The sequence below is a fragment of the Musca autumnalis genome, unplaced genomic scaffold (genome assembly GCF_047663935.1).
Source record: "Musca autumnalis isolate F117 unplaced genomic scaffold, ASM4766393v1 scaffold_4, whole genome shotgun sequence".
NCBI lineage: Eukaryota > Metazoa > Arthropoda > Insecta > Diptera > Muscidae > Musca > Musca autumnalis.
In genome coordinates, this window is record NW_027411977.1 from 212,546,150 (window position 1) to 212,565,868 (window position 19,719).

General features: G+C 37.3%; 1 protein-coding gene across 1 annotated transcript; it reads left to right on the plus strand.

Moving 5' to 3' along the window:
- The first annotated feature begins 9,935 nt into the window (after nucleotides 1-9,935).
- Nucleotides 9,936-16,612, plus strand: LOC141400929 (putative phosphatidate phosphatase). Its single transcript, XM_073980633.1, has one exon. It carries the CDS (start codon nucleotides 10,340-10,342, stop codon nucleotides 11,420-11,422), a length of 1,083 nt encoding a protein of 360 aa, XP_073836734.1. The 5' UTR covers nucleotides 9,936-10,339; the 3' UTR covers nucleotides 11,423-16,612.
- The last annotated feature ends 3,107 nt before the right edge of the window (nucleotides 16,613-19,719 follow it).

Consider the following 19,719-nt stretch of genomic DNA (forward strand, 5'->3'; position numbering starts at 1 on the left):
TTTATAAATCGTCCTAGTTTCTTTCAGAAAGGGTCTGTATAAACCGGCTTTTTAGAAAGTGTCTATAAAAGGCCACTTCTTTTCAGAGAGGGTCTGTAGAAGCCTTTTTTTCAGAAAGGGTCTATCTAAGCCAGGGACGAGCTTCTTTGCTTAGATCGTATAGTGAGGGCGCCCACTGAGTTGTTTTTGCATTTGCTTCTCTCTCTCACGTACAGTGTAAATAAATGAAAACAAACAAAAACATAATGTGGTTGTTGCTTTTTTCACTCATACGTTCATACATGTCTTCGCTTTGGTTGTATTTCTGTGTTCGACGCTGATCTAAGCACCCTTTCTTTCAGAAGAGGTCTGTAGGAGCAAACATTTCTCTATAGAAAAATGTTATACATCTTGCGATTTTCATTTATTGAGACCCAACTGTTACCACATTCATGCATATGTTAAATAACCTTTTTGTTTTATGGATATTTCGAAATTTCACAAAAATGCAAATACATACCATCAAACAATAGTCACATCACAACAACAACAACATCAAAAGAATACAACAAAAACCCCGTACAACATCAATCCAAGAATAGCAAATAAAGAAAGAAAAAAGTCGCTTCTATGAGAAATCACATCTTCTGATTCACAGACATGTGCGAAGAACCGTTTCCAAAATAGACGCCAATGAAACAACACAATGAGAAAAAGAACAGCAACAACAACTACGACGATGATGGGTTAATGGAAAGAACAAAACAGCTGATGGCCAACCAACTACCGGAGATTCTATTACGTTCAAAATAAATATGAAAATGCAAAAAATGTAGAGGAAATAAACAAAACAAAATATGTGGTGTTCAATTCTCAAAATCCAAACTACTGTTGTTGCTAATGCACAACAAACAAACGAGGGAACAAACGAACGGCAAACTAAACAACCAAACCAACAATCATCAGTCACGCTGCCTCGCTACTACTACTGTTGAAAAGTAGTAGCTGTAACCAAAGTAACGTAAACTGAACTTATGACTCTGAGCGGTAGGTAACAAGCGTGTGAGCGTAACTGAGTTGAGCTGAGTACGGAATCTAGCTGTTTTATTTTGGGATTTTCCTAACCAATGAACTGTCAAATGCACAGTGGGTTGTAAAAGTGAGGATCCAGCTATCGTAAATATCAGGGCCTGTAACACAGTTCTCAGCTACTAATTTTTTTGGCTCTGGCACAAGTTCTAGAAATGTGGCTGCCTTGATGGGTAGCCACAAAGCTACTGGGTGGATTTGGCAGATTTGTTTTGCACGGTGCCATCGATCCTTGCCCTATAGGAATTTAAACGGCTGCACCATTCCGTGCGTAGTTGAGCCAAAGCTACTCTGGTTTCTCGTGACCGCTGACGCTCCTCACTTGCTATAAATAAGATATGTTCTCCGAGGACCGCATTCACACGATAATTGTTTATCTGCGACTGCATCTGTGTGAAATATATTTAATCCTGCTGGATAGGATTGTTGATATAGGGATTTTTTCTTGTAACGTTGAACCTTTCTTTCTAGATGATGAAGATCCCTCCTTACACGTCTGTGGTGGGGCAGTCCTGTCTTCCATATGATGATTAGAATGTCTCCTGCGGTAACTCTCAATCAATTTCTGCAACAAAAGTATGCCATAATGTTGTTGTACTGGAAAAAATCTTTGTATTCTCATGTATGTGGTCCACTGAAGACATGAGGAGGCACCCTGCTGCACGTAGGGCTACACTCTCACAGATTTGAATATTTTTCCATCGCGTTGCACTTATATTCGAGTACTACACTGACGCCGCATAATTTACTACAGACCGACCTATCGCGTTATATGTGGTGAACAAGGTTTCTTTGTCTGCACTCCAAGTGCTGACCTTGAGTCCCTTGTTCCTACACGTCAGCTTGTCGCATATTGCGGACGACATGAAGCAGCTGTCGAATATGACCCCTAGAATCTTGAGGTAATTTGTGTTCGGAATTCTTCTGCCATCGACCATAACATTCAATACAGTGCTCACCTCTGCAGTCCATGTGGATATTTTTTTATTCTTCTCGTTTAAAGGGTGGCAAGATCAATCAAATAGAAGATCAGCCTTTCACATCTGACATCCGCCAAGATCGTGCAATCATTCGCATACGTTACTATCTAATGGCGTCTGGAGAGGGTGGAATACAGAAGAGTAGAGGTTAAACAGTTGCGGAGATATCAACTCACTTTGGGAACTCCGTTTCACTATACGGACTTGCACGTCATAGCCCTGAAGTCCACGTACGACTGGCGTCCACAAATATACATATGTAAATGGTTGAATCCTGGACTGATATGTGTGGAGATGGCGTGCAGTGTTGTTGTTGTGATGTACTGCTTAGGAAACCCATGCTGATGATCAGCAACTGGATAGCTATTTCTAATGTTGGTTAGGATTAAAGCCCCAATGGCCTTTGCTACGGGAAACAACGGCGAAATCGGTATGTACTATTCACCTTTGCATACTTTTCTGGGTACAGTAGCAGGACCACCCTGCGCATTTAAAAGACTTCGGCAACGATGTACTTGGCTAGCGACAGTTTGACACCTTTACTGAGGTACCCGACTACCGGCATATCCAGCTGTCTCAGCATTCCATCAGGGCCATGAAGATTCCATTTTGGCCAAACGCCTAGGATGATCTAGAATTGCTGATGGCATTCGCAACATCGTCCATTCTTGGCAGGAAAAGATTTAATGCGACGTTGTACTCTTCTTGTAGCATCGCCAAACGTGATTGAGGTCCTGTCTTCCTTCTTTCCAGGTTTCGAGAGTGACTTAAAGGTTGCCTACAATTCATTTCTTCCGGCTCCAATGTTGCAACTCTTCAGATGATTTACACACATGTTCCGCTTATGCTCACCGAACAACTTCCAGTGTCAGCTCTCTGACTCTGGGGTCACTGGAGTTGGCACGATGATGCTCATCACGATCATTTACCAATCCCGCCGCCTTTGCTGGGAAGTTTGGTATCGATTCAGGCTTTCAACCAGCAGATATGTATATGGCGAACGGTTGCAGCAATTATGATGTCTCAAAACGTCCTTTCTGCTACCCAAACATCAGAATGGTAGGGCAGATCTTTGAAGCAGTAAGTAGTGAACTATCTGAAACTAGGCTAATTAGCTTCCCAACGATTGATGAAAGTGCGGCGTTCAGAGCTGAGGAAATCGGGCGGTCTGTTGATGGAGACAATTATGGGAGATAGTCTGACCAAATAAAAAAGTCGGGTTGCCAGGTGACGTCATTTTTCAGACCGGGTGACACGATGGTTATATCTGGCGAACTGTGACACCCCCCCGCTAATTCTGGTAGGGGTGTCCTCATTGATCGTGCACAACGTAGAGCTATCAATCTGTTCAGCCAGCACTATACCACTCTGGTGGTTTCCGAGGATCTAATGTCACAACTCATGATAAACGTGTAAGTTCCCCAAGAACAGACGGTTAGAACCTTCCAAAGCGGCCTAATGTTGGGCCTGTAACCTGTATGTATACGTTCAGCAATTCTACCTCGTCAGTTCCACACCCTCATACATTCCATCTATAAGTCATTAGAACCAGGCTCAAGCGAGATAGGTTTGTATTGAACATACTGGTGCAATAGCAAATCTAATCCTCCACATCCACTTCTGGTTCGGTCTTTCCTCTGTACGTTGTAACCATCACAAGCCGGAAGCTGCAGTTGTTGTTAAGCCAGGTTTCCTTACCGCTGCCACCATGATATTCTTCCGACTCGTGAAGTCCACTATTTCCTCGATCTTACCTCGGAATCCATTGCAATTAAATTGCCAAAAAGGGTGCATTATCATGGAATGGAACAGCAACAGCAGGTGTTAAGTGGTGAGTGTACGGCTGCTGTTGGATTGACTGCAGGGATTCGCGTATTCTGATGACGACGGCTAACGGGGGCTGTTGTTAGGTGGAATGTTGTTAACCCAAAAAGAAAGCCTTAATACCAAATTTCAGTCATTTTGGCGGGATATTGAGGCCAAAACTTTCAAAATACGGGAAATCGGGAGGTACTGTTCCATGGGGCTATATGAAGACGTGAACCTATACCAAGAAATTTCACAAATGTATACAAGGTTTTGTGGTCTAAAAATCCCACCGAAATGGCTGAAATGTGGTATTAAGTCTTCTTTAGGGGTATGGAACTTTACACCTGAAATTTATCCGCATGGGTCTACGTCTTCATATAACCCCCATATAACGGTACCTCCCGATTTCCGATATTTTGAAGGTTGTGGCCTCAACATCATACTTAAATGGCTGACATTTTGTATAAAGTCTTCACTGGGAGTACACAACTTTATACCAGAAATTTGTCAGTATAGGTCTACGTCTTCATATAGCCCCCATAGAACGGTACCTCCCGATTTTCGGTATTTTGAAAGTTGTAACCTCAATATCCCACCGAAGTTACTAAAATTTGGTATTTAGTCTTCGTTAGGGTTATAACACATTCCACCTGAAATTTCTCGTTATAGGTTGAAGTCATCATATAGCCCCCATAAAACGGTACCCCCAAATTTCTGGTATTTTGAAGGTTGTGGCCTCAATATCCCTCGGGAATAGCTGAAATTTGGTATTAAATCTTCCTTGGGGGTATACAACTTTCCACCTGAAATTTCTCAATATAGGTCCACGTCTTCATATAGCCCCCACACAACGGTACCTCCGGATTTCTGGTATTTTGAAGGTTGTAACAGTACCTCCCGATTTTCGGTATTTCGAAAGTTGTGGCCACAATAATCCACAAAAATAACTGAAATTTGGTACTTAGTCTTTGTTGGGGGTATATAACTTTCTCCCAGAAATTTGTCGGTATAGGTCAACGCCTTCATATAGCCCCCATAGAACGGTACCTGCCGATTTTCGGTATTTTAGTGGTTGTGGCCACAATAATCCACCGAAATGGCTGAAATTTGGTACTTACTCTTCTGTGGGGGTATAAAACTTTCCCCCTGAAATTTGTCGGTATAGGTCCAAAGGGTGCTTCAATAGACCTTTTCTGAAGCAAAGTGTGCCTCTATACACACTTTCTGAAATAATGAGCGCTTCTATAGACCATTTCTAAAAAAGGGCTCTGCTATGGAAACATTCTGAAACAAAGGGTGATTCTATAGACCCTTTCTGAAACAAAGGGTGCTTCTATAGACCCTTTCTGAAACAAAGGGTGCTTCTATAGACGTTTTCTGAAGCAATGGCTGATACTATAGACTCTTTCCGAAACAAATTGTGCTTCTATAGACCCTTTCTGAAATAAAGGGTGCTTCTATAGACCCTTTCTGAAATAAAGGGTGCTTCTATAGACCCTTTCTGAAACAAAGGGTGCTACTATAGACGTTTTTTGAAACAAAGGGTGGTTCTATAGACCCTTTCTGAAGCAATGGCTGATACTATAGACCCTTTCTGAAGCAATGGCTGATACTATAGACCCTTTCTGAAGCAATGGCTGATACTATAGACCCTTTCTGAAATAAGGGGTCCTTATGTAGACCTGTTCTGAACGAAAGGGTGCTTCTATTGACCCTTTCTGAACGAAAGGGTGCTTCTATTGACCCTTTCTGAACGAAAGGGTGCTTCTATTGACCCTTTCTGAACGAAAGGGTGCTTCTTTTGGCCCTTTCTGAACGAAAGAGTGCTTTATTGACCCCTTCTGAACGAAAGAGTGCTTTATTGACCCTTTCTGAACGAAAGGGTGCTTCTATTGACCCTTTCTGAACGAAATGGTGCTTCTATTGACCCTTTCTGAACGAAAGGGTGCTTCTATTGACCCTTTCCGAACGAAAGGGTGCTTCTATTGACCCTTTCTGAACGAAAGGGTGCTTCTATTGACCCTTTCTGAATGAAAGGGTGCTTCTATTGACCTTTTCTGAACGAAAGGGTGCTTCTATTGACCCTTTCTGAACGAAAGGGTGCTTCTATTGACCCTTTCTTAACGAAAGGGTGCTTCTATTGACCTTTTCTGAACGAAAGGGTGCTTCTATTGACCCTTTCTGAACGAAAGGGTGCTTCTATTGACCATTTCTGAACGAAAGGGTGCTTCTATTGACCCTTTCTTAACGAAAGGGTGCTTCTATTGACCCTTTCTGAACGAAAGGGTGCTTCTATTCACCCTTTCTGAACGAAAGGATGCTCCTATTGACCCTTTCTGAACGAAAGGGTGCTTCTATTGACCCTTTCTGGACGAAAGGGTGCTTCTATTCACCCTTTCTGAACGAAAGGATGCTCCTATTGACCCTTTCTGAACGAAAGGGTGCTTCTATTGACTCTTTCTGAACGAAAGGGTGCTTCTATTGACCTTTTCTGAACGAAAGGGTGCTTCTATTGACCTTTTCTGAACGAAAGGGTGCTTCTATTGACCTTTTCTGAACGAAAGGGTGCTTATATTGACCTTTTCTGAACGAAAGGGTGCTTCTATTGACCTTTTCTGAACGAAAGGGTGCTTCTATTGACCTTTTCTGAACGAAAGGGTGCTTATATTGACCTTTTCTGAACGAAAGGGTGCTTCTATTGACCTTTTCTGAACGAAAGGGTGCTTCTATTGACCTTTTCTGGACGAAAGGGTGTTTCTATTGACCTTTTCTGAACGAAAGGGTGCTTCTATTGACCTTTTCTGAACGAAAGGGTGCTTCTATTGACCTTCTCTGAACGAAAGGGTGCTTCTATTGACCTTTTCTGAACGAAAGGGTGCTGCTATTGACCTTTTCTGAACGAAAGGGTGCTTCTATTGACCTTTTCTGAACGAAAGGGTGCTTCTATTGACCTTTTCTGAACGAAAGGGTGCTTCTATTGACCTTTTCTGAACGAAAGGGTGCTTCTATTGACCTTTTCTGAACGAAAGGGTGCTTCTATTGACCTTTTCTGAACGAAAGGGTGCTTCTATTGACCTTTTCTGAAAGACCCTTTGGAAACAAAGGGTGCTTCTATTGACCTTTTCGAAACAACCCTTTGGGAACAAAGGGTGCTTCTATATACCCTTTCTGAAACAAAGGGTGCTTCTATAGACCCTTTCTGAAATAAAGGGTGCTTCTATAGACCCTTTCTGAAATAAAGGGTGCTTCTATAGACCCTTTCTGAAACAAAGGGTGCTTCTATAGACCCTTTCTGAAATAAAGGGTGCTTCTATAGACCCTTTCTGAAATAAAGGGTGCTTCTATAGACCCTTTCTGAAATAAAGGGTGCTTCTATAGACCCTTTCTGAAACAAAGGGTGCTACTATAGACGTTTTTTGAAACAAAGGGTGGTTCTATAGACCCTTTCTGAAGCAATGGCTGATACTATAGACCCTTTCTGAAGCAATGGCTGATACTATAGACCCTTTCTGAAGCAATGGCTGATACTATAGACCCTTTCTGAAATAAGGGGTCCTTATGTAGACCTGTTCTGAACGAAAGGGTGCTTCTATTGACCCTTTCTGAACGAAAGGGTGCTTCTATTGACCCTTTCTGAACGAAAGGGTGCTTCTATTGACCCTTTCTGAACGAAAGGGTGCTTCTATTGACCCTTTCTGAACGAAAGGGTGCTTCTATTGACCCTTTCTGAACGAAAGGGTGCTTCTTTTGGCCCTTTCTGAACGAAAGAGTGCTTTATTGACCCTTTCTGAACGAAAGAGTGCTTTATTGACCCTTTCTGAACGAAAGGGTGCTTCTATTGACCCTTTCTGAACGAAATGGTGCTTCTATTGACCCTTTCTGAACGAAAGGGTGCTTATATTGACCTTTTCTGAACGAAAGGGTGCTTCTATTGACCTTTTCTGAACGAAAGGGTGCTTCTATTGACCTTTTCTGAACGAAAGGGTGCTTCTATTGACCTTTTCTGAAAGAAAGGGTGCTTCTATTGACCTTTTCTGAACGAAAGGGTGCTTCTATTGACCTTTTCTGAACGAAAGGGTGCTTCTATTGACCTTTTCTGAACGAAAGGGTGCTTCTATTGACCTTTTCTGAACGAAAGGGTGCTTCTATTGACCTTTTCTGAACGAAAGGGTGCTTCTATTGACCTTTTCTGAACGAAAGGGTGCTTCTATTGACCTTTTCTGAACGAAAGGGTGCTTCTATTGACCTTTTCTGAACGAAAGGGTGCTTCTATTGACCTTTTCTGAACGAAAGGGTGCTTCTATTGACCTTTTCTGAACGAAAGGGTGCTTCTATTGACCTTTTCTGAACGAAAGGGTGCTTCTATTGACCTTTTCTGAACGAAAGGGTGCTTCTATTGACCTTTTCTGAAAGACCCTTTGGAAACAAAGGGTGCTTCTATTGACCTTTTCGAAACAACCCTTTGGGAACAAAGGGTGCTTCTATATACCCTTTCTGAAACAAAGGGTGCTTCTATAGACCCTTTCTGAAACAATGGGTGCTTCTATAGACCCTTTCTGAAATAAATGGTGCTTCTATAGACCCTTTGTGAAATAAATGGTGCCTCTGTAAACCTTTTCTGAACGAAAGGGTGCTTCTATTTCTGAAATAAAGTGTGCTTCTATAGACCCTTTCTGAAACAATGGGTGCTTCTATAGACCCTTTCTGAAACAAAGGGTGCTTCTATAGACCCCTTCTGAAACAATGGGTGCTTCTGTATACCCTTTCTGGAAGAAAGGTTGCTTCTATAGCGAAAGGATGCTTCTACATACCCTTTATGAAACAAAGAATGCTTCTATAGACCCTTTCTGAAAAAACGGTGCTTCTAAGAGAAAGGGTACATCTATAGACCCTTGCTGAAAGAATGGATGCTTCCCCAGACCCTTTGTGAAACAAAGGGTGCACCATAGACCCTTTCTAAAGCAAAGGGTGCTTCTATACAACCTTTCTGAAACAAAGGGTGCTCCTCTAGACCCTTTCTGAAGCAAATGGTGCTCCTCAAGGCCTTTTCTGAAACAAAGGGCGCTTCTGTTTACCCTTTCTGAAACAAAGGTTGCATCTATAGACCCTTTCTGAAACAATGGGTGTTTTTATACACCCTTTCTGAAACAAAGGGTGATTCTAAAGACCCTTTGGGAACAAAGGGTGATTCTAAAGACCCTTTGGGAACAAAGGGTGATTCTACAGACCCTTTCTGAAAGAAAAGGTGCTTCTATAGACCCTTTCTAAAAGAAGACTGTTTATATAGACCCTTTATGAAAGAAAGAAACGGTGCATCTATGGACCCCTGAAATTCGTTTGAAAAATTATTTAAGAACTCGTATCAGTAATCGGTTTGGCTTAAAATCAGATATTTAAGTAATCTTTCCTTTTAACATATAAATCCACCCGATGACTTTGTCGAGGAAGCCAATCGTGTTATGTGTGTTCAGTCTTAAGACCTTTAAGCTTGGATTTTAAAGAGCGTTTGGAAGCTACCTGTTCCATATGAGGAATTCCTATTCAGCCCATTAACACTTCAAATATTCATTCACAACGAATTAACAGATTATCTGGACTACTGTATAACCTCAAACATGTTATTCCTAAGCCACTTGTAAGCCCCTTAAAACCCATTGTGCAAAATTCCATTCGCATAACTGAGATTGATTGAGAAAAAGAGTGCGTAATTCCCAGAGATGGTTGGTTATCGGGTGTATTTTTAACAAAAACAAAAACTGTCGGAGAGGTACGTAGGTAACACATTTTTTGCATAGCTGAGAGCGGTAAACAAATCAACAAAAAAAAAAAAACAACAATAAAAGAGGGTATAAAAATAAACAAAATACGTAGAGCTGGCTGGTTTTATGATGAACAAAACGTGAAACATACAAACAATGTATGTATGGATGTCCGTCCAGCTGGCGTTTCGACCACAACGAATGTTCGTTTACATTCATTGAGCGTTGCTTAGTAGGTGAGTAGGCACAATAGCAACAACAACAACAACATGATGAGTAAGTTGGTCTTATAATAAAGTGAGCAACCAACAATAGAGTGGCTGAGCACCAGCAGCAGCTGCAGGCAGGTCGGTAGATTGGTTGGTGTCTTCGAAGCGCGAACCAGCCACCTTCATCTGAGCCAATGTTGTGAGTTTTATAGTTTAGTCATTACGAAAACCTAAACGAAGAAGGTCGGGTGTTGTTAGAGCGCGCCTACAGTTGAGTGGAAAATTGAAAATCGAAACGAAAATTTTGTAACTGAAAAAACGAAACCGGGCTTTACAAGAAGTGTGCGTTTGCGCAGAATTCATTCGAACTTTACCAAAAAAATAACGGAAATTGTGTAAACAAACCAAAAATTGTCTAACATTTCAAAACCGTGCTGTGATTCATTCGGCTACCACTTTTCTAAGAATTTTCGGTTTTTTGGTTAACAACAACTTCCTCCCCTGAACGGTGATTATGAAGCGTTTAAAAAGCATTGCCCGCATTGTCTTTGACCTGCTGATCTTCGCCGGTGTCTGCCTGTGCGAGTTGGGATTACGCAAATGGCTAAAACCCCATAAACGGGGATTCTTTTGCAACGATGAGTCACTGCAGTATCCCTTTAGAGAAAGCACCATAACGGTACCCGTGATGGTGGCCATTGTCTTGGCCGTGCCCTGTTCCGTGATTATGGTAATAGAATTATTTAAACAACTTTCTCCCCTGCCATCGACGAGCAGCTGTGAAAAACGCAAATCTCCTCAATCAAATTCAAAGCAGAGCTCCAGCAGCGGTGGCGGCGGTTGTCGTTTTGCCGAACGTTTAATGCATTGTTATGCCCAAATAGGTTATTACCTTTTCGGGTTGGCTTTAACTTTGGTGGCTACCCATATCACAAAGAAGACAGTGGGCCGCTTGAGGCCTCACTTTTTTGCCGTTTGCCAGCCCCAAATGCCAGATGGTTCCACCTGCAAGGATTCCTTTAACTATGGTCGCTATATTGAGGATTACACCTGTTTGGGTCAAAATTACACTGAATCTCAATTGAACCAGGTGGGCCAATCGTTTCCCAGTGCCCACTCAAGTGTGTTTTTCTATGCCATGCTGTATTTGGCCTTCTATCTCCAGGCCACATTAAGTACCCGGGCCTCGAAGCTGATGAAACACTTGTTGCAGTTCACCTTTATTATGTTTGCCTGGTATGTGGCCCTCTCGAGGATTTCCGACTATTGGCATCACTGGTCCGATGTTTTGGGTGGCATTGTATTGGGCTGCGTCATTGCCTTTATTATTAGCAACTATGTGGCCCACATATTTGTGCGCCGACCCATGCGCCTGAACTCCAATGTGGCCCCCAAACCGCCTGCAAAACCCTCCGCGTCGCCAGCCAACTCCTCGGGAAAGGCAAACTCATCGCCACCAGTTTTGCCAGCCTATACATTTGGTACACTGCCTTACTTGCCGCATCCTCATGCCACAGCAGCCGCGGTGGCTGCAGCAGCGGCACAACAACAAGCCCAATATGCCCAGACCTATCACAATTATGGTTATGTACCATAAAGGAGTGAAAGTAGCCGCCGTCATTGCTCATCGTCGTCATCATCAGCATCAACATTATCCCCAGAGGAACAGCAATCATCGTCATCACCAATCACCCAGCTAAGCTTCAAGCTTCCATCAATGCCTTAAGATGCATGCTTAGGCTGCATGGCTCAACGCTAACAAGCGGTTGAGCGGTTTTGCCTGTTTTTTCATTTATTCGGTGAAAAATGAAAATTTGTTCGAAGTCTAGTGAGTTGGCCGCCGAATGCAGTACACTGAAAATCGATACGAACCAATGAAATTGCGTGCAAAAACAAATTGTTTTTTATGATATTTTGTCTAGTTGTAAGCATCGTCGTTTTTTTCTCTTCGTCTATTCACAATTTGGCCTGCAAATTCTTGTCTTAACCATATTTGGTGAGTGCCCACTGCAAGCTGTCCATTCAGAAGAAGCAAAAAGAGTTGAGCTGCAGATCACGTTGTTAAGGAATGTGTTGCAATCCATCGGTTGGTAGGTTAATGTTGGGTGTAGGAAAAAGTAAAGGATTATGGAATATGAGAAAAAAAAATATTAAAAAGGACATTCAGCAAACATTCTTCAATGGAAAACCCAATTCAGCAAACTTTTTTCAATGAAAACCCCAATTCAGCTAACCCAATTTCTAACGAAAATAATTTTTAGTAAAGTTTTTTAAATTAAAAACGGCAATTCAGCTAATATTTTTGGTAGGAACCGGCAATTAAGCAAACTTTTTTATTTGAAAATACACATGCGGAAACCTTTTTGTATAGAAAAAAACATATTCAGCTAAATTTTTAATACAGTAAAAGTAAATTCTTTAAACATTTTGCAAAAGAAAACCTGTCCTGGTGATGTTTTTAAACTAAAAAGGCCTATTCAGCTAAGTTTTTTGGTATAAGATGGCAATTCAGCAAACATTCTTCAATGGATAACCCAATTCAGCAAACATTTTTCAATGAAAAACCCAATTCAGCAAACTTTTGAATATAGAAAATGTACATTCAGCAAAATCTTTCTTCGTTAAAAAGTTTATTCAGCTAAGTTTTAGTAACATTTTTCTAAAGAAAAACTCCTTTAGTGGTGTTTGTAATTAAAAAAATGGGAGAAATTTGGAATTCAGCTAACTTTTTCTTTGAGAAATGTCTTTGCAGCAAACTTTTCCAATAGAACCTCAATTCAGCTAACCCTTTAACATCGAAAAAGTACATTCAGCGGAATTTAAGTATCAAAACATTAATTCAGCAGAGCTTTTCTTGTAAAAAATTTAATTCAGCAACGTTTTAGTGACATTTTTCTAACGAAAATAATTTTAGTAAAGTTTTTTTAAGTTAAAAATGCCAATTCAGCAAAGCTTTTGGTCGAAAACGGTAATTCAGCTAATTTTTTTTTTTGGAAATGTTTTTGTGGCAAACATCACTAACATGGAAAAAGTACATTCAGCGCAATTTAAGTATCAAAACATTAATTCAGCAGAGCTTTTCTTGTCAAAAAGTTAATTCAGCAAGGTTTTAGTGACATTTTTCTAACGAAAATAATTTTTAGTAATGTTTTTTAAATTAAAAATGTCAATATTTAATATTTTCGGTAGAAACCGGCAATTCAGCAAATTTTTTTTTTTTTAGAAAATACAAATGCCGAAACCGTTTTGTATAGGTAAAAGTAAATTCTGTGGAATTTAGAAATCCCAACAATAATTCAGCTGAATTTTTTATTCAGCTAAGTTTTCATTATTTGTTCTAAAGAAACACCCATTTGGTGAAGTACTTAAAGTAAAAAATATAATTCAGCTAAGTTGTTTTTTTTTTCTAAAATTCAACAAACTTTTCCTTAGGGAAATATCCTCGTGACAAAGTTTCCCAATAAAAACAGAATTCAGCTAACTCTTTAACATCGAAAAAGTACATTCAGCGGAAATTAAATATCAAAAAAAAAAAAAAAAAAAAAACAAATCAGCGGAACTTCTGTTGTAAAAAACGTAATTCAGCCAAGTTTTAGTAACATTTTCGTAAAGAAGCATACACTAAATGGTGTTTTTAAATTAAAAAAGTCAATTCAGCTAAGTTTTTCTATACAAAAAGACAATTCAGCAAACCTTTTTCTTTAAGAATTATTCTTGAGGCATATTTTTCCGATAGAAAAATAATTCAGCAAACTTTTTTGTAGAGCAGAAGTATGTTCAGCGGAAATTAAAAGTGAAAACATCAATTCAGCGGATCTTTCCTTGTACAAAAGTTAATTCAGCAACGGTTTTTCTAAGGAAAAACTTCCTTAGCGAACTTCTTTAATTAAAAAGGCCATTTCAGCTAAGCTTTTTGGTGGGAACCCGCAATTCAGCAAACTTTTTCTTTAAAAAATATCTATGTGGCAAACTTTTCTGATGGAAAATCCTATTCAGAAAACCTTTAATCATCGAAAAACGACGTTCAGCGGCATTTTGTTAGCAAAACATTACTTTAACGGACTTTTCCTTGTAAAAAATAATTCAGCCAAATTTTAGTAAATTTTTTCCAATGAAAATCTTGCTTTTAAAATAAAAAGGCCATTTCAGCTAGGTTTTTGGTAGAAAACCGCAATTCAGCAAACTTTTTTTTAGGAAATGTCCTTGCTGCAAACTTTTTCAAGGGAATACCTGATTCAGGAAACTTTTTAAGATAGAAAAAGCCAATTCAGCTAAGTTTTTCTATGAAAACAGCAACCTGAACACATTTCCTTGTAAAAAATATAATTCAGCAAATTTTTCACTTGAAGGGGTCTTGTTTTTAACAGCAATGCAGCAAACTGTTACTTTAGTAGAATCTATACCGCAAATCTCTTTTTTCAGAAAAGGCCAATTCAGTAAAATTTTATGCAAAATGCAATTCAGCTAACTTTTAATTAATTAAAAACCAATTCAGCAACAAATTCTGTCTGGTATCACGTCTGGTACAAAAAATCAATTCAGCAAACTTTCTCTGTAGAAAAAATTAATAGAAAAAGTTTTCTGAATTGAGGTTTTCTCTAGAATTGACTTTCTCTACACAGAAAATTCCATGAACTGACTTTTTTGGATGGAAAATCTTTGCTGAATTGACTTTTCCTATAGAAAAAGCTTGCTGAATTGACTTTTTCCATAGAAACAGTTAGCTGAATTGACTTTTCTTATAGAAAAAGCTTGCTGAATCACTTTTCATAGAGCACAAGTTCACTGAATTGGCTTTTCTTATAAAAATATTTCGTTGAATCGACTTTTTCTATAGAAACAGCTAGCTGAATTGACTTTTCTTATAGAAAAAGCTTGCTGAATTGGGTTTTCCCAAAGAAACATTTAGCTGAATTAACTTTTCCTATAGCAAAAACTCTCTGAAATGGCTTTTTCTATAGAAATAGTTCGCTGAATTGACTTTTTCCATAAAAAAGCTAGCTGAATTGACATTTTCTATAAAAAAAGGTCGCTGAATTGACATTTTCTATAAGAAAAGTTTGTTGAATTGACTTTTTCTATAGATAAAGCTTGCTAAATTGAATTTTTGGTAGAAGAAGTTTGCTGAATTGAGGTTTTCTGTAGAAAAAGTTCGCTGAATTGACTTTCTCTACAGAGAAAGTTCCATAAATTGAATTTTTCGATTGAAAACCTTTGCTGAATTGACTTTTCCTTTAGAAAAAGCTTGCTGAATTGATTTTTTCCATAAAAACAGTTGGCTGAATTCACTTTTTATAGAGCAAAAGCTCACTGATTTGGCTTTTCCTACAAAAATAGTTCGTTGAATCGACCTTTTTTATAGAAAAAGTTCGCTGAATTGACTTTTTCTATAGAAAACTTTTGCTGAATTAATTTTTACCTATAGGAAAAGTTCGCTGAATTGATTTTTTCTATAGAAATAGTTCGCTGAAATGACTTTTCTATAGAAAAAGTTCGCTGAACTAACATATTCTATATAAAAAAGGTTGTTAAGTTGCCTCTTTCTTTTGAAAGAAGTTTGCTGAATTGGTTTTTCTATAGAAAAATTGAATTAAAAAATTTGTTGAACAGACCTTTTCTATGGAAAATGTCAGCTGAATTGACTTTTTCTTCAGAAAAATCTAATTCAGCAACCTTTTTCTGTAGAAAAATTGCATTCAGCATTGTTTTTCCTTAGAAAAATTGAATTCAGCAGCATTTTTCAATAGAAAATGGTTTTTAATAGAAGCAATGGTTTTTAATAGAAAAATTTGTATTCATCTACAATTTTCTGAATTGACTTTTTCCATAGAAAAAGTTAGCTGAATTGACTTTTTCCATTGAAAAAGTTAGCTGAATTGACTGTTTCCATTGAAAAAGTTAGCTGAATTGACTTTTTCAATAGCAAAAGTTAGTTGAATTGACTTTTTCCATAGAAAAAGTTAGCTTAATTGACCTTTTCCATAGAAAAATTTCGCTGAGTTGACTTTTGCTATAGAAAAATTAGCTTGAAATCACAGTTTCCGTTAGAAAAATTTTATTTCTCAAAATTCTTCATTGTCTCTAACTCATTCCTACACCCAACATTATCTGCACGCCATCAATTATGTGTGTTTTGAAAACAACCTGTATTTGTGTAAATTTTTTTGGACAGCATACTTGTGGTCTTATTTGTTGTCCACCTTCAAAGAGTCTGTATTTAAAACATATCTATACCTCTATGGAGGTGGGGCAATAGGGGGCCGGAGACTGACAAGATTTGTCTTCGATTTAGGTTTTTCATTTAAGTTAAGCAATTTTGTTTTATATAGTATAACTAGAATTATATATGTGTATATGTAGGTATGTGCAGTAGTAGTACAGAGAAGTGTATGTAGTAAGTAAGATTTTATTTGTTTTGTTGCAAACGTTATTTTTTTATATTTGAAATTATATTTTTTTTATCTTGTAATGTAAATTACGTATTTTTTTAATTTATTGAACAGCAGTGTTTTTTTATAGTCTTAAGCCATAATTATAGTCTCAAACGAATGGATGTATGTATGAACGAATGGCTAAGTTCTGCTTAAGAACGCGAAAGCCAAGAATTGTAAAGATTTTTTTTTTTGTGGTGGAAATGAGAAAAAATGCATTGAAATATTTAATGCAAGCCAAACGAACAAATGAATGAATGAATAAATAATGTGCTTAATTCTTTTGTATATAGTATATATGAAACACAACAACAAAAACAACAATAAAACAATAACAAGAATTATTAAAGACTGGATTTATGCTGATGTGAGTTTTATTTTATTTATTTTCCATCTCTTGGAATTTCATTTTGAGTCGAGTTGGTGGTATTTTGGGACCTGTTAAGCAGCAGTACCACTACCAAACCTGTCTGCAGACAAAGGTATGGTGTTAAGCCATATTATGGGTAAGTCGGGCTTACAGTGTTGCAGTTTTTTTTGTCTTTGTTTTGTTAGCCACAACTTTATGTGTAGCAATAAGTCCTCAATGACTTTTTGGTATGCAAGTCTTGGTATGTTGGGTCGTTTTGACTGCAAAACTGCATTCATGTATTAAGTTGGCTTTTAAGTGTTATCGTCAATAATGATCACCAGCGCTTTGGCTGGATGTCTGACTGTCTGTAGGTTGTTGTTTATTTCGTTACTGCTTTGGAGCTCATTGAAACAGGATTAGTGTTAAGTTTTTTGTAGAAACATTAATGTTTTGACACCAGCAGGGGCGTCTTTATAAAAAATGTCTTTATAAAAAATTAATACAGTCAACACTGCTAACGAAAAATTAAAAAAAAAAATTAATAAAGAAAAAGTCAATTTAGCAATTTTCATATTGAAACAGTCAATTCAACAAAGTTTTTCTATTGAAAAAGTTAATTCAGCTGACTTTTTCTATTGCAATCTGACTTTTTCTATTGAAAACCTCAATTCAGCTAAGTTTTTCTATTGAAAACGGCAATTTAGCTGGCGTTTTCTATTGAAAAATTCATTTCAGCCTATTCTTTCTATTGAAAAAATCAATTCAGTTGACTTTTTCTATTGAAAAAGTCAATTCAGCTAACTCCTCCTGTTGAAAATGTCAATTCAGCTAACTCTTTCTATTGAAAAAGTCAATTCAACAAACTTTTTTTGTTGTAAAAGCAAATTCAGCTGACATTTTCTATTGAAGAGTCAATTCAACTAATCTGTACTATTGAAAACCTCAGCTCAGCTAAGTTTTTCTATTGAAAACGGCAATTTAGCTGATTCTTTCTATTAAAAAATTCAATTCAGCCGACTCTTTAAAAAAATTAAATTCAGTTAACTTTTTCTATTGAAAAGGTCAATTCAGCTAACACTTCCTATTGAAAAAGTCAGTTTAGCTGATTTTTCTATTGAAAAGTCCATTCAGCTGACTTTTTCTATTGAAAAATACAATTCAGCTGACTCTTTGTACTGACTGACATTTTCTATTGCAAAAGTTAATTGAATTTACTTCTTCTATTGAAAATACTCAATTCAGCTGACTTTTTTGTTGAAAAAGTTAATTCAGCTAGTTTTTTCTATTGAAAAAGTCAATTCAGCTAACTTTTTTATTGAAAAAGTCAATTCAGCTAACTCTTTCTATTGAAAAATCAATTCAGCTACCTTTTTTTGTTGAAAAAGTCAATTCAGCTAACTTTTTCTATTGAAAAAGTCAATTTAACAAACTTTTTCTGTTGAAAAAGCCTATTCAGCTGACATTTTCTATTGAAAGATCAATTCAGCTGACTTTTTCTATTGCAAAATTCAAGTCAATTGACCTTTTCTATTGAAAATACTCAATTCAACTAATCTGTACTATTGAAAACCTCAGCTCAGCTAAGTTTTTCTATTGAAAACGGCAATTTAGCTGATTCTTTCTATTAAAAAATTCAATTCAGCCGACTCTTTAAAAAATTCAATTCAGTTAACTTTTTCTATTGAAAAGGTCAATTCAGCTAACACTTCCTATTGAAAAAGTCAGTTTAGCTGATTTTTCTATTGAAAAGTCCATTCAACTGACTTTTTCTTTTGCAATTGACCTTTTCTATTGAAAATACTCAATTCAGCTGACTTTTCCGTTGGAAAAGCCAATTCAGCTAACTTTTTCTATTGAAACACACAATTCAGCTAGTTTTTCTATTGAAAAAGGCAGTTCAACTGACTTTTTCTATTACAAAATTCAATTCAGCTGACTCTTTCTATTGAAAAAGTCAATTCAGCTGACTCTTTCTATTGACTGATATTTTCTATTACAAAAGTCAATTCAGCTGACTTTTTCTATTGCACAAGTCAATTCAATTGACCTTTTCTATTGAAAATACTCAATTCAGCTGACTTTTTCTGTTGAAAAAGTTAATTCAGCTCATTTTTTCTGTTGAAAAAGTAAATTCCGCTAACTGTTTCTCTTGATAATATCAATTCAACTAACTTCTTCTGTCGAAAATGTCAATTCAGCTGACATTTTCTGTTGAAAAATAAATAATTCAGCTGACTTTTTCTATTGAAAGTTCAATTCAGCTAATTTTTACTATTGAAAATGTCAATTCAGCTGAATTTTTATGTTGAAAAAATCAATTAATCTAATTATTTCTACTGAAGAAGTCAATTTGATTACTTGTTGTATTGAAGAACTCTATTCAGCTAACTTTTTCTATTGAAAAAGTCAATTCAGCTTCCTTTTTCTGTTGAAATAGTCAATTCAGCTAGCATCTACTATTGGAAAATTCAATTAACCTCTTCGCATCAAAAATTCCAATACATTATTAACATTTTTTAATTTTTTCCAATTCAATTACCTCACCCCGGGACCCCGGGTTTTTTTCTCCTACGCCCCTGTCTGCTTTACATATCTGTTTCTTTTAAAGTTCAAAATGTATTTTACAGCATGTAAGGCGGCTTCGTTATTGAGGTCAATTTTGTTTATGCTTCTTTTTTCAATTTATTTTTGTATGTCTTTTAGCGAAGATTTTCGTATGATTTTTGTAACATATTCTTTTACGATATAAAATTCTTGGAAATTTTTATTTTTATGTATTTGCGATCTGCTGAGAATTACTCCAAACAATTCATAATTTTATGACTAAAAGTAAGCTTTTCTTAGGAACAACGGATTGAAGTGAATTTCATTTTATGGTCTCTGCAGTTTGAAGATTAACATTTTTGGGGCAGACTCAACTACTACAAATGGAAATTATAATAATCTGCAGGATGTTTTAACAAAAAAATCCAACTTTGGACGCCAAATCGTCATAATACTGATAGAGAGCCTCGGGATGTATGCATGTCTGAGTGTCTATGATCCCTGGATCAACAGAGTGTGTCTTTACCGTCTATAAACATCGAATAACACTTTCACCTATAGGAACGT

Coding starts and splice junctions, on each gene's coding strand:
- LOC141400929 (XM_073980633.1), top strand. CDS start 10,340: ATGAAGCGTTTAAAAAGCATTGCCCGCATTGTCTTTGACCTGCTGATC.